This window comes from Sardina pilchardus, chromosome 20 (assembly GCF_963854185.1).
Source record: "Sardina pilchardus chromosome 20, fSarPil1.1, whole genome shotgun sequence".
NCBI classification, from domain to species: domain Eukaryota; kingdom Metazoa; phylum Chordata; class Actinopteri; order Clupeiformes; family Clupeidae; genus Sardina; species Sardina pilchardus.
Window position 1 is genome coordinate 14,964,313 of NC_085013.1, and position 14,555 is coordinate 14,978,867.

Sequence of the window (14,555 nt, forward strand, 5' to 3'; positions counted from 1 at the left end):
ATTTTTTAGACATTTGTTTGGATACCCCTGGGGTTAAGCTTATGAAGAGTTACGGTGATTACGGAGTGGCATGCCACACATCGGAAAATGGCATGCCACAACGCAGTGACTTCAGCAAGCCACACAAACCACTGTGAAAGAAATCACAGTGAGAGCACAAGCTGTGGATTCCACTAACTTTCCCAATGAAAAGTCTGAGAGCTGACCACATGTGACAATGACACTATCTCTCTCTCTCTCTCTCTCTCTCTCTCTCTCTCTCATTCACACATACATACATACACACACACACATTCACTCACACAGGCCAAATAAACACTTGACACATTACTCTTGATTTATTATTGTGTAATATATCATTGTTCTCCTTTGTCCATGACAAACTGTGGCAGAGGGCAAATGTCAGGCAACCCCCAGCATGAAACAAAGCATGCAGAGGTGGTCAGAATAATAGATGAGCATAAACAGCTTCCCATTCACTGATATCGTGCAGCAATCCCCGACACGCGTGGAGCCGAGAGTGAAAATCTATCTGTGGAAAATTGGGAGGAAATAGCCTTCCCGGGATCAGCGCGTCGTATAGAGTTACAGTGGAAGCCCCTCCCCCTGTCTGGCTTTTTTCACAACCTCTCATTTGCCTTACCGAAAAGGCTCACTCCAACTAGCGTTCAGACCGTGGAGAAATACTAGGCAGAAGATGGCTGACTCAACCGGGCATCGCGAGCCCGCAACAGCAGCATCAACTTCACCGGGGCTCTTCTCGCGCCTGACACTCGCCGTTCTGCAACTCTGAAACGGCCCCGCCTCAGACACGCTCCGATTTTCTACCCCACCGTAAATATTGACAGAGATATTGTAAGAAATGGCAGAGATGGAGAAAGAAGGTAGACCCCCAGAAAATAAAAGAAGCCGAAAACCAGCGCACCCCGTGAAACGGGAAATTAACGAGGAGATGAAGGTAGGTCCTGTCTGTTTCGTGAGCTCGTCTGGGAAACGGCGTGGTTTTCGGGGTTACCATAAAGGCTTGTCATTTTCAGAAACACTGAGCGTCTGCCGCTCCGCCCTCAGATTTGAATAGAGACTGATTCATTGACGCGCTATGTTGTGGATAATTGGCGAACTTTGATTTTTGGGTGCAGAACATGTCGCTGTTGTCATACTATTTTTGTAGCCTACTATTTATGACACATATAAGAACAGTCTTAAATGAATAATTTAGTAACAATGTATACATCTTTTACTGTCTAAATATTTGGACAAAAATGCTGGCTGACCAAAAATATATTCCATTCAACTGTTGTTTGAGCTTCAGTTACAAAAATGTTACGCAGATTAATTTACACCGCACATATTGTTGAAGCCCATTATCGATACTCTTTTTAGCATGGTTTATGTGGAGTTAATGGAAAATCCAGTGCGTCAGTCTTAGCGTCAACACTGTACTACTACTACGATTAGGCTACTACTGCTGCCACCGCTGTGAAAACAAAGCTGTTATGGAAGCGACGGTAACAGAGAGTGCCTGTAGAAAACCGTTGACCCCGAGAAAGCCTTAACGTATGCTCACATATCATTGCATTTCATCATCAAAACGAGTTCTCGTGAACGCCAGGACAGCGATGTCTGCCCAGCTGTGGCGGAGCCGTAGTGCTGCCGGCAGGCATTCCAGATGTGCGCCTGGCTGAAAGCGCCTGACAAGAACACTATCTCTCCAAGCACTAGCCTTTATATTCATTTAGGGTGACGCGTGTCTTTTGTGTTCAACATTTGCTTGGCACAGAGTGCGTCCTCTTAAAGCAAAGCGAAATCTGAGCAGACCATGGCATGCAAGAAACACGTTGCATCTTTGTCTTTGGGTTTTCATGTGTTCATTGTCTGTAGTAAGCCACTGTATACAAACAAGGCTGTTTTGATTGTTACAATATCGCTTGACACCGTTTACCATTCAATTGTGGACAATATTAGGCCCATATTTAGTGGTTATGCATTTCTCAACCTAATCCATATATTCGAATGAGTTGTTTTAATCAAAACAGTTTCGCCGAATCCTGTGGGGATAGCCTCGTTGTTTCTTGTCATAAAATACATGGTGGCAGGGCACCTGCTTAATTGCTGTTGATGCATCTTCATTGAGCTACCCTCAGGGACTCCTAAATTTGACAGATATTGATTGACCTGTAGCGAGGTTTAGCATTGGTCCCAATCGTCTTTTGACTTGTATGCTTTTGTTTCCCACAACTCGTAAAGTATCGTAATTGATTTCGCCAACTTGGCCATAGCTTTTTAAAAACCTATAGCCTCGGAATATAAGGATGTACAAATATTTATGCTAACGTAGACTGGAACTATAACATGACTTCCACGTAACATATTCCCCATTTAAAAAGCTATTCATAGGCTACGATGGGTGAAATATATCCCAATGTTTTGATAGCTCGTTGATGACGCACTATCTTACGCTGAATTTAGACTTCGATTTGTTTTTATCCTTAGCCATGCTTTTACTGTATCTTATTCTAATCTAAATCAATACTCAGAGTGTTAATGAAAATCTATGATGCTATTCTCTAATTATCCGCATCACCATCATCAAACTGTTGGAGTCGGCTTCCCTCCGTGTCTCCTCATGCCCAAAGCATGCGTGTCAATGGCATGAGACAAAGTTCTTATGCTGTGCTAGGCTTACATGGTGAACTTAGGACAAATTGTGCTAAAATGCTCATACAGGAAATCTTAACGCCGAAAACCACTCACCTTTTTGCGAAACCGCAAAGGAGAATCAGATCATCTGGCGTCACGATATTAAACATGCTCTATTAATGACCAATACATTTGTAATAGATATGTAATACAGGTATTGTTCACTGACCAGCTGCATTCCGTATCAAAGGTCGGCTGTAGTGTAAATTATGAGGCAATTCGATGTGTTCTCATTTCTTTTGTACATCAGTGCATTTCTGCCCATCACATTGTTACTCTCAGACCCTTTCCTTCAGGCTTATGGTCTGTGTGAACGATAGTTATGATTATACCTTTTCATGTGTGCAAAATAGAATGAACCAGACAAGGTGAGAGCTGAGTAGTTTAAAGGATGCATGACCCTTGAATGCATGCAGTCTGTGACTTAGTGTGTGTGTGTGCGCCTGCGTGAGTGGGCACATACTGTACATTGTGGCTTAATTTGAGATTTTAAGTTTGACAGTGTCTTTGTTCATTGTGGCATTTGCTTTTTCACTTGTATGTCAGAACATGTTTTAGATTGGAGAGGCCGGTATGATATCTGGACAATCTACAGTATATTGCATATGAATGTGTGTATGTGTGTGTGTGTGTGTGTGTGTGTGTGTGCATGCACGCATGTGTCTCTGTGTGTGTGTGTTAGATGTGTGTCTGTGTGGGGGTTAGATGGGGGGGGTGTAAGTGTTTTAGTGTGTGTGTAAGTGCATGTCTGTGAAAGTGTGTGTTTGTGAATGTGTGTGTGTGTGTGTGTGTGTGTGTGTGTGAGAGAGAGAGAGAGAGAGTGAGAGTGTGTGTGTGTGTGTGAGAGAGTGAGTGAGTGAGTGAGAGAGGGCAAACCTACACTTGTGTGTTTATGAACATAATTGAATGGATTAAGACTCTATGTTGTCTTAAATTGAATAACAGCAGTTGTCAAGGATGCAACTGGCATAAACTCAATGGGGCATCAGTGCTGTGTTGCAGCTTATTGTATTAGCGCTGGAGTGCGAGTCGGGTAGCCGGGCTGTCTTTGTCCTGCGCCGTGTGCAACTTGCCTGTAGATATCCCAGAGCCTTTCTCTCCCATTCACTTGCCCAAACAAAGCATTGCCACTCTTGTAATGCCAATCGGTGAGTGGGCTGGACTTGAATTTTGTAGCCGTGCGTCCGCTTCAGGGACCGATCCTGGCGTGCACTGAGAGCCTTCCCACTAAAGCGAGGGAGCACAAGGCACGGTGATGAAGCACTAATTGCTTTCATTAAAGAGTAATTAGTAAAGTATTAAACGGAGACGAGGCTGTTTAAAATCCCAGGGTGACGAGCTGCAGTCTCGGCGGCGGCGGCGGCGGCGGCGGCTCTCCCAGTAGTGTGGGCACGGGGCCGCTGGAGAGAGAGAGAGAGAGAGAGAGGGCTCCTCCGTTCATGCAGCTGCGGAGGAAGCACTGTGATTTCCGCGGCCCTTCAAACAGACACAGATGTGGCTCCCGGAGGAACTGTTGTCACTTAAGGGTTTAGCGTCAGAAGTGTGTCATTTTCCAATAATGGGAGCACTGAGCGAAGAATATGTAATACGGAGATGCCCCCTCCCTCCCCAGTGCAGTTGTTGGCTTCACCTTATGAGTACAGTGCACAGAGTCACAATGGCTGAGGATGGTGTATGTGGAGGCAGTGAAGACACCTGGGCCACATTGGAGTACTTGTTGTATGTATGTTGTGATGTTAGCAGTGACAGTTCAAAACCACTGTGGTCCATCCCAGGCCCAGTCCCTGTCCCAGTCCCAGAGTTGCACTTGATCCTACATGCTCTTCCTCTATGCTCTATCTGGTAATGATTTATTAAACCAGGAACCAGCTCATAGGAGTAGACATGCTTGGCATACAAACAGCAATACCAGGAGACTACTGGAATAGGTTCATCATTCATGTTTTGTGTGTCTTTTTACTGTATAAGATACCCACTTTGGTGAATTTGTTTTATACTGTATCGCTTACAAGGTATGTGAAAACCCTTGAAGTTTTGACAACACATTTCTAGTTACAACTAAGTCACAACTTACCTCTGTAGATCTGTTGAATATTGTGTGTGTGTGTGTGTGTGTGTGTGTGTGTGTGTGTGTGTGTGTGTCTGTCTGTCTGTCTGTCTGTCTGTCTGTTTGTCTGTCTGTCTGTCTGTGTGTGTGTGTGTGTGTCTGTGTCTGTGTGTGTGTCTGTGTTAAATAGTCAGCACATGGCCTAGGAAGTCCTGTGTTTTTATATCCTTGTGCTTCCCCTACACCCTGGCTGTCACCCGAGCAAATCCTAGCATCCCTGCATTCCTCTGTCACACACCCATGCTCTGCTAATAGGCTCAGGGTTTCGCTCTCCTCATTATCTTCCCAAAGCAAACGCCACCTTCATTTAACGTTCATGAGGAATAGAACATCCTCTTCATATTACATCCTTAGCCCATCTAACCCATACTGCACATCAAGTCCCTGCAATTAGAACTGGCAGTAGACATCTTCCCTTCCCACAGTCCCTCATGTTCCTGTCAGCTGTCTGTACTGGAGGTATCTGCTGTGGTAGTGCCGGCTGCCCTATGGGTCAGTGTTCTGTATTTGTGTGCGGTGGCATCTCTGTTTGCTTTGCGTGTTCTCTTTAGTCTTGTGTAATCTTATGAGCTAGTCACCATCGCTACTTCATGCACCCGCACAGTATACCCACAGCAGATCCACACAGCCAGTGTTTGCGTTGGACATCTCTCTATCTTGTATCCCCAGAAGGAGTCAGGTAGCAGAGGAGGGGGGCCTCAACTCCTCTTCTCTGCTACTCAAAATCTGTTCACCAGGTTTTTCAGTGGTGTCTCCACCCCCCACCCCCCACCCCCCGCCCCATGCTCAGCTCCACGCACGCCCACTTCTCCTCTCCCCCGTCGTCCTGAAGCATCTCACTGACTGCTTCAGACGAACACAAACCAACTCCCAGCCCCTGAAGACCGCTCTCCCGCTAGTTTGAGACATGTTCTTTTCCTCTCTTTCTTTCCATCTTCCATTCTGTCTTTCTTCCTTTCATTATTTCATTCTTTAATTCCACCCCCCCCCCCTTCCCCACTGCCACCAACTCTATCCTCTCCCTCCACCACCTCCACTCTAGTGGCTCCGTCGTTTAAGACAGGGGGGGAAAAGACGAGAGAAACGCATATACACAATGTGCCCTTTTGAGGGATCATACCTCCAAAAAACCAAACAGTCTGACAGTGTTTCCTTCATCTTGCGCCGCTTTCATGTGCACCATGGTAAAATAAGCCGCAGTAAGTAATCGGGTTGGGGGGGGGGGGGGCAAAGCAGAGAGGGTTTGGGGTGTGTGTGTGTGTGTGTGGGGGGGGGGGGGGTGGCTGTAAGAGCAAGGGAGAAAGGAATGTATACAGCAATAGGCAGCCTAAGCTGTAAAAACTGAAACCTGAGCCTCCGTGCGGGATCGGATATCAAGGAAGGTAGGGGGAAATGAAAGCAGAGCAGACGGGGAGAGAGAAGAGAGAGAGAGACTGAGAAAGAGACTGAGAGAGGGAGAGGGAGAGAAAGAGAGGGAAGGAGACAGTGAACAAGGGAATGGAAAAGTGTGGGCCTGGAAAGGCTGAGGGAGGGCCCGCACAGGGAAACTTGGCGAGGGGATTAGGGAATTTTATCATGGTGTACTGTGACCTACTCTGGTTTCTGCCCACACGGTGTCATATTCGGCCCCCCGCCTCCCCACCTTCCACCAACGCCGCCATCACCACCACCCCTCACTGAGTAAGACCATGAGGGTAAAAGAGAGAGAGAGAAAGAGAGAGAGGGAGGGAGGGAAAGAAGAGTAAAGCAAAAGAGCTAAAAAAGAAGAAGAAGAATAGCTGCCTTTTCATTCTCCACTGAGAAATAAAGAGATCTGTATTAGGAGCTTGGCAAGCACAGCCCCTCCGTAGTGGCAGGGAGATATGATAAAAGATACGGTAATGGTAATCGTGCCATCTCTGGGGGGTTGTGGCATTGCACCGTGAGTGGGCATTTTAGGGCATGGCCGTGCCCCTGTCCCCCAGGGCATACTGTACACATTTGTTCTGCTAAAACTAACCCTGTAGCAAGCCGGAGATTCCAGACTGAATCAGGCCTTCTCAGTAATGCCCACCACCCTGGTCAGCCTCAGAGAGAGAGAGAGAGAGAGAGAGAGAGAGAGAGAGTTACACTCGGCCATTGTCGCCGTGAGCAGTCGTGTTGACTCGAGTCATTGGCGTTGGACTGGCCCGGCTGTGTGTGAGTGGGCTGTAAGTGCATAAGGGGGCTTTAGCTGGGCGTGTTACAGGAGAAGGCCTGGAGAGACGAGGTTCATCAGGGAGAAGGAGACACACACACACACACACACGCACGCACACACACACAGACACACACACACACACACAGAAACACACTATCCCAACCTTCTCCCTCTGTGGGTCATTCCTGCACTCCCCTTTCATGAGCGGCCACCCGGATTAGGTTCCACACTCTTTATCTCTCCCTGTTTTCTGGAAGGGGCAGCAGGGTTACCGAAGGGCCACCGAGAAAGAAAGAGCGAGAGAGAAGGACACAGAGAGGTAAAGAGAATAAGAGAAAGAGAGTGTGAGACAGAGAAAGGGCGTAGGAGGGAGAGGAAGAGAGGGAATCAGTTTGGGGACATAAAAGGAGGGAAGGGAACAACAGCATGAAATGCAGAAAGTCAAAGATCAAGGGGAAGAGAGAAAGGACAGCTGTTGGACACTTAGACAATTAGAATGAATGAAAAAGCGCGCGAGAGCGCCGGAGAAATCAGGCCACTCTTCGCCGTGCATTTGCCCCTCGCCCTCAATCAGGACTCATACCAGAGCGAACATGCTCTTACACCGCTGGTCCATAATCAGCTCCAGTTTCCAAACTGGGAGAGCTCATTCCACGGAGCAACACAAGTAGAGGTGTCCATTTCAATTCAGCGCGGCGTCAGATAGCCTCCCCGTAGGCAGGTGGCTTGGGTTACAGGGACAAAATGGTATAAATCCCAGTCGTCAGTTATATCCCAGCGCTCGTCCAATACGTTGAAAAATGTTGAGAACAATGAGCAGGTGACCTGGCGCTTGACCCGAGCGTCGATAGCGGCCAATAGGCTGTGTTAATCCTCATTCTAAATAGCCTCGGCGGTGAGTTCATTCAGTGGCGGTGCAGACCTTCGTGCACATGGAGATGAATGTTTAGCAGTCTGTTTGGCTGCTGTTATTACAGTCATGTTGTAACTGACCTTGCGTTGCCTAGACACAGTCCCCTGTGTACTGGTCTTAGAATCAGTAGAGACACCTACTGGTTGACCTGTGCCATAGCCACGTCTGGGAGAGAGGGAGTTTTAGAGGCTCGCTTGACTGTCCGTCAACTGGGCAAATGTGCTAAGTTCTTTGGATGTCATGGGGCTGTAGTTCATACTAAAACTTACTCTAACAAACTTCCAAACAGCTGCTGTGTAAATCCACCATATGATGAGTGAATTCGAGTTTCTACACCGACATGGCCTCTTTCGTCTTGCATGATATATAAAGTGTCTAACAGATGCATCTCAACACATTCCAGAAATGTAAACAGATGTGTCTCTCACCCAGGATGATGGATCGTTTGCGTTTTAATTGACAGTTCATGTTGTCTGATTGACAGTTGATTGACAGTTGATTGACATTTGAATGCTTGAACGTAATGACATGACTCGTGTCTCATCAGGTGCGGGCCGAGCGGGCCCACCCCTGGGCGGGCGAGGCGGGTGATCTCCATGGCAACCCGCCCTACTCCATGGTGAGCCCTTTAGTTTGTCAGAGAAAAATAAAACACAACAATGCTTTTATGTCAGCTATAGGTGGGTGAGTCAGTGGCACTGCAGGTTTTCTGTAAGAGTATCCCTGTAGTATAGGTGCTTAAGTGCTTGATCACAGGGAGTGGAAAGACACTATGTGCCTTCCTATGTGTTGTTTACTTTCTGAAGTCTGGTTCTATGCTTTATGCGTTTTTGTTTTTTTCATTGACATGTTATCTTCAAGCGTCTAAGCAGAGCTGAGGCCGCCAGGTGTTACAGTAAACCTGAGTCACACAGGGTGAGGACAGCTTCCAGGCTTTAGGAAGCAATCTTGATGAACCCAGTCCTCTTCAGCCCTGTTCAGAGAACTACAAGACAGCTGAGAGTCATTTCCTAATAGCACTTGTTCAAAAGATTTATTTGTTAAAGTGTTTGTTTCTCTACTGGTTTGTTTTTATTTGAGGAGGTACAGTACCATGTGGGACCCTAGTGCAGGTTCATCTGATATTTTAAATCGTGCCACACACCGACGTCTTTCACGGGCTGAAGCGGCGGAGAGGGCTGTCTGCCGAGAGCCGTGGCGGTCTCTCCGTGGTTTTGACCATGAAAGGGATGTAAGAATAGACTCCTGACTACCACCCACAGAGGGATGGTTACAGTCTCTGTTCTAAGCAGGAGGTCCGACTCCTTCAGAACCCAGGTCGTGTTGATGACAGGCATGACGTCGGCAGGTCTGATGTGGAACTGAGGAGACACGAGAGGTCAAATTAAACAAAGGTGTTAAGTGTTCTTGAGCTAAACCATGACTAAGAATCCGGTCTCCAGTGTTGAGCTACATCCTGTACAACTTGAGATACTATTGTTCTGTAAACTGTACTGTACATCTTTTGTTTGCATTTGATGATAACCATATGTTACCATCATCGGTGTGGGAGTTGTGATTCGCTGTGTGTAGCATCTGGAGGGTTTCAGCCTTGTCAGTGGAAATGACATCCGTTAGAGGTTGGTAGTAAACGGCAGTTCTTAATTAGATTGTTTTTAGCATTAAGAAATGTCAGCATCTCACAGACGGTCTTGCTTGAGCCCATTGCTCTCCCTCTCTGATTCGTCAGATAGAGATATGAGGGTTTGCATTAATACATGTCTGAAGTGTAGCTGGCCTTGACCATCCAATGAGCTGCAGTGTATAAAGCCACTGTATACCTTGGTGTGTTTTTCTGAAAGAAACAAGGTAAAATGGTGATTCATGATCATGATTTGCTTTTAGCTGCTGGAATGTGTCATCGGGGATCATGCATGAGTCCCTGCAGTAGAAACAGTCATTCTCTCTCTGATGATGATGGTGATGTGGACACGGTGCAAAGGAAGAAAGTGCTGTTGTGGGCAACTTGTTTTTTTTTTATTCCTTTTTCTAGCTGGCTTGTTCTCAGTTAATTTGCCTTGTCTGTGTTTACAGTGATGACTTCCAGCTTGTGTTGAATTGGTAGCACATAGAAAGCCCTGGTCCATGGCCAGTTACAAGGCCGCTCTGAATCTCACGCCCCTCCCCAGTGAATTTGTAGCCGTGCATTCCACCACAAAGTTCCCAATTGCAGACATGTTCTCAGTCCTGCCTCTTCAACAAGATTCAGTAGTGAAGAGAGGAATTTTCGGACATATATTTCTGTAGACAATCAGTGAATCAGTAACAGACTTTTAAAATGTTTGCCATTCCACACAGGGAAGCTGGCCTTCGAATCCCTGACATACAAGCAAGCATTTCTAGCGCATCAGTGTGGGGGGGGGGGGGGGGGAATCAAACTCTCATCTGTAACTTTAACCATCAACTTTATTAATCCTGTCAAGTAGATGTACTGTGGACCTTATATTTTATCACCAATAATCTGAAACCGATGAGAATACCAGATTTTATATAGCGCAGTTCAGTCATGAGTCGTAACCTGCTTATTGAACCAGTAAAAGCATCAGAGTCAGCGGATGAGCTTGATATACAGTGTTGCGAATCAGATGTTGAAAGCTAATATGATAAAACATTTGGCTGTAGTCTTCAAGTTACCACCTTGTGGACACCTGTCTCACTGTGGCCGTGTTTAAAATGCTACAATGTACACAATCTAAATCCCATGATTGCATGTCTCTGTCCTGTAAAACACTGAAAAGTCTGAATGGGTGAAGAATCGCTCCAAACATTTGGAAAGGACTACATACAATGCTGAATTTTGGAACTCCATTAAACCACTTGATTGAACGGCAGAATTGCTGAGTGAACTGTACCTCTGGACTTAATCAGACCACCCCAAATCATTGCTCATCACTTACTGCAGTGCAGTGGAATGACCCATGCATTTGACATCATTTGTGTGGGGGTTATTATTTTGTTTATGCAGCATGTTTTGCAATCCTGAGGCCTGATGTTTCTTTTTGTCCACACTAACATCGTTTGTTGGACTCTCTTTTGTCCCCTAACAGAGTTTTGCCGAGAACACGATGAATGAGCTCTTGGGCTGGTACGGTTATGACAAGGTGGAGCTCAGAGACTCTGATGACATCGACATCCGGAACTATCCGGATGGGGAGGTTCGGCAGCACATCTCAGTGGTGAAAGGTAAGAGGAGCGAAAACAGGTATAGCACAGCAAAACACACCTCACCTGCTAAGAGATGGATACAGGGGTCAAGTCATTTGCTATTTGTCATCTATTGATTATTTCAGTGAAAGGTAAAGAATTATAAGGTGAGAAAGTTAATCACAAGTTTGTAAGCGCCACATCCAATTTTTACTTAACATAGGCCACAAAGTTCAGAGCAACTTATCGTGATTAAGTCCGAGTGCTTTTCCCCCATTGTTTCCTCTCAGAGGAAATCCAGATGAGCTCAGCAGAGAGAGTGATCCCGGGTTCATCTGAAACATTCTCCCTGCCGCGCCAAATTGGGGGTATTAGCGGGATTTAAATTGTCAAGTGTCTGCAGCTTCTTGTGAACGCTGGTGCCCCTGCGAGGATTGGGACCGCAGGGTGACACAATGAGGAAGCGGGAGGAAAGTGGGGAGATTTAGACTTGAGGGTGCAGCGGTGGCAGAAGCCGCTAACTCGTGACGCCTGCCCCTGCGCTCGCCCCGTAATTACATTCCATCATCAGACAAATCCGCGACGCACAGATTACGATATTTTGTTATTGTCCACCGTCGTCACTGCGAACGTAGAGATTAGGGACAAAACAATCAAACCTAATTAACTCATTTATCGTAAATCCCCCCCCCCCCCCTCCCATCCCCACCCCCATCCCAAGTACACATTGAGTTATAATGACAAATGGTTTTGGAAATCTGTAGATAATTTATTCATCCCTCGTCCTTTTAAAAAACATCCTGCTCTTGTTGGCTGCAGGTACAGGAAAGTGACGTTTATTCAGTTGGTGTGTGTGTGTGTGTGTGTGTGTGTGTGTGCGCGCGTGTGTAAAGTCTGTGTGCTGTGGCGCAGACTCTGCTGGCCAGGCGGTGTTTGCTGATGGCAGTCTGTGCCCGTGCCAGAAAATGAAAGCAAACTTGCACGGCATGCATCTGCAATACCACAGGCCTGGATGGCGGAGACGCCTCTCCCTCACTGTGCACTTGTGATTGCACTGAGCACACTCGGGGGATGCTTTGTAAACACTGTCACAACACTAATCCCCCATCACTATCACCTCACGTTGTTTAGGAGATGTCCATGTATGCAGTGGAAATACTAATTGAGTGGTTGTTATTTTGTAGTGACTAAGTAGAAATCTGAATGTGGCTTCGTTTTGGAAATAGTTCCACTCTGCCTCAAAGCTATTTATAAAGTTTTCAGTCTTTCAGTCAATCTCTCCATAAAAATTATTTATAAAGTGGTCTGCACCACATTTTGGTTGAAAAAGTAATGCACACATGTTTAATTTGAGACTCTGCCGGTCCTAACAAAATATTGAGCCGGACCTAATCTTAAGAGACCATCTGTGTTCCCTCATTGCTTCTAGAAAATTCTTTGCCAAAAGCCTCAGCATTGGAGAACAGCACCGGCTCACCACCCCATGCCAACAGCTCTCGCTCCACACCTACCCCTCGGAACGGAGTGACATCAGAGCCCTCCTCCACCCCCTCCACCTCCACTCCCAGCACAAAGGATCATGGGAGTATGCCTATCATAGTCCCCCTTATACCACCTCCAATGATCAAACCGCCAGCTGGTAAGACCCTCATGTGCTCAGACATCTCAGACACGTCTCTTGACGTCACATGCATGCCACGACAACTCACACACAACTGAGGAGATCTCACCACTTCTCCTTCACTGATCCAGCAACTAGCATGTGAAATGTCTGTGTGTGACAAGTTACCGTGAACGTCTGTTTCTGTGTGTGTGTGTGTGTGTTGTCTGTGTTTATGTCCATGTGTGACCCAATTGTAGTGATTTTACTTGCCAGCTAGAGAATGCCTATACATCTTCTAATGTTTAGGACAGGTCAGTGACTGAGCCTTGAGTGTTATTGAAAAATAAAGCCCTGACTGCTGCTAGTCGTGTCCTCCCTCAGTGGAGAGTGAGCGCGGTCGTGGGCGGAACAGAGAGCTCCGTTGTGCTGTGGGAGTACGGCGTGGCACGGGAGACTTATCAGCTCCCCGTGGCAGGAACGTGCTGGCATCACCTGCGAGGAGTTTCCCCAGCCTGGCATGACCCTCCCCAGGCCGTGTGTCTGGAGCCGGGGAAACAGATGGTGTGGCCTCGCTAACTATCCGACAAACACCGGCCAGCACGCCCACCCCTCTGCCCACCCCCAGCACCCCCCACCCCCTCCACTCTCCTCCCTCTGCGCCCCCCCCCCCCCCCCCCTCAGCTGCTGAATTATTCATATGCCCTGTGAGTAGAACACAGAGGGTCTTTTGAAGTGCAGGTATGCCAGGAGAGACCGAGGCGCTCATAATTACCAGATTTTTTCCCGTGCCGACACGACTCGAGGGTGAGCGCGCACGCTGCGGAAGATGAGGTGGAGGCCAGAGGAGCCCAAAGGAAAACACCCTGCCATGGCGGCCATTTTGTTTAAAAATATTTTCATATTCTGAAATTACTCTCTCCTTATTTCCTCTCATGGTGTTGACGAACCTAGCTTGGTGGGCTTCACTACAGTTGGTCTAACAGCCAACGAGTAGCCACTTTGTAAGACTCGTAACGCATATCTGCCATTAATCTCTAAACTGTGCTCCTCATCAACGGAAGTAACCATTTTCGATAAGCTGAAAGAATATTCAGGTTTCCATGGTCTCTTTGCACCCATATGGGTGAATTTTGGGCAGGTTTGAGGGCAACACTGTTGAGCCATTGGCTTGATGGTGGAAATGGCCTCAGCTGACCTGCTCTAGTTCGCATTATGGTGGACATGCATCTAATGGTAAAGCTTTTGCCTACTTTAACACCCTTGCACACAAGCCGTGTCTCTTAGAGATGGGTCCTGTTGAACAAAAGGTGTATCCAAGTGAGAAGGCACCCTAAACAAATTAATTAGAGAAGTCAACTGGAGGGACATAGTCTGACGTCCCCTTTGTTTTCTCCGCGCCGCCAAGCATGAACGCCTGTATTCTTGCGAGGCCTCATGGGTGCCACCTTCGTCAGAGACAATTAAACTGTCAGCTGAGGGCAGGAAGCTGGGACGCGCACACACACACACACACACACGGCCAAACCTACTCGTAAGGCTGGATGCATTGCCTCTCTCATCCGCATTATGCAGTCGTGTTTGGGAGGAAGACTCGATGCATTCATGCAGTTCACTGGCAGCGGCCGCAGTACTCCGCTGGAAGTTTCTCAGTTGGGTGGACTTCGACAGCACAGACGGCCTTCACCTTACCTCAGCCTCCACCCAAACACCCACAGAGCCGTCTCAGGAAAAGAAACGGGGGCAGCGGACAAATTAAGAGTCATAAAATATGCATGCGGTGTCTGCCTGGGCCACCGGTCGTCCTGAAGGGAGTTATTCTTCGTAATTGCGAATTAGTCCTCCGTCCAAAAAGGCAAATTCACTCTCAAGT

The 14,555-nt window shown here is 47.1% G+C and overlaps 1 protein-coding gene across 1 annotated transcript in view; it reads left to right on the forward strand.

The window, feature by feature from the left end:
* Nucleotides 1-686: 686 nt before the first annotated feature.
* sobpa (sine oculis binding protein homolog (Drosophila) a) overlaps nucleotides 687-14,555 on the forward strand; it is a 41,125-nt gene continuing 27,256 nt past the window's right edge. Inside the window, exons 1-4 of the mRNA XM_062523280.1 lie at nucleotides 687-958; nucleotides 8,447-8,518; nucleotides 10,986-11,121; nucleotides 12,512-12,721. Coding sequence (XP_062379264.1) covers nucleotides 863-958; nucleotides 8,447-8,518; nucleotides 10,986-11,121; nucleotides 12,512-12,721 — 514 coding nt within the window. The 5' untranslated portion in view covers nucleotides 687-862. The remainder of the gene's footprint in view (nucleotides 959-8,446; nucleotides 8,519-10,985; nucleotides 11,122-12,511; nucleotides 12,722-14,555) is intronic.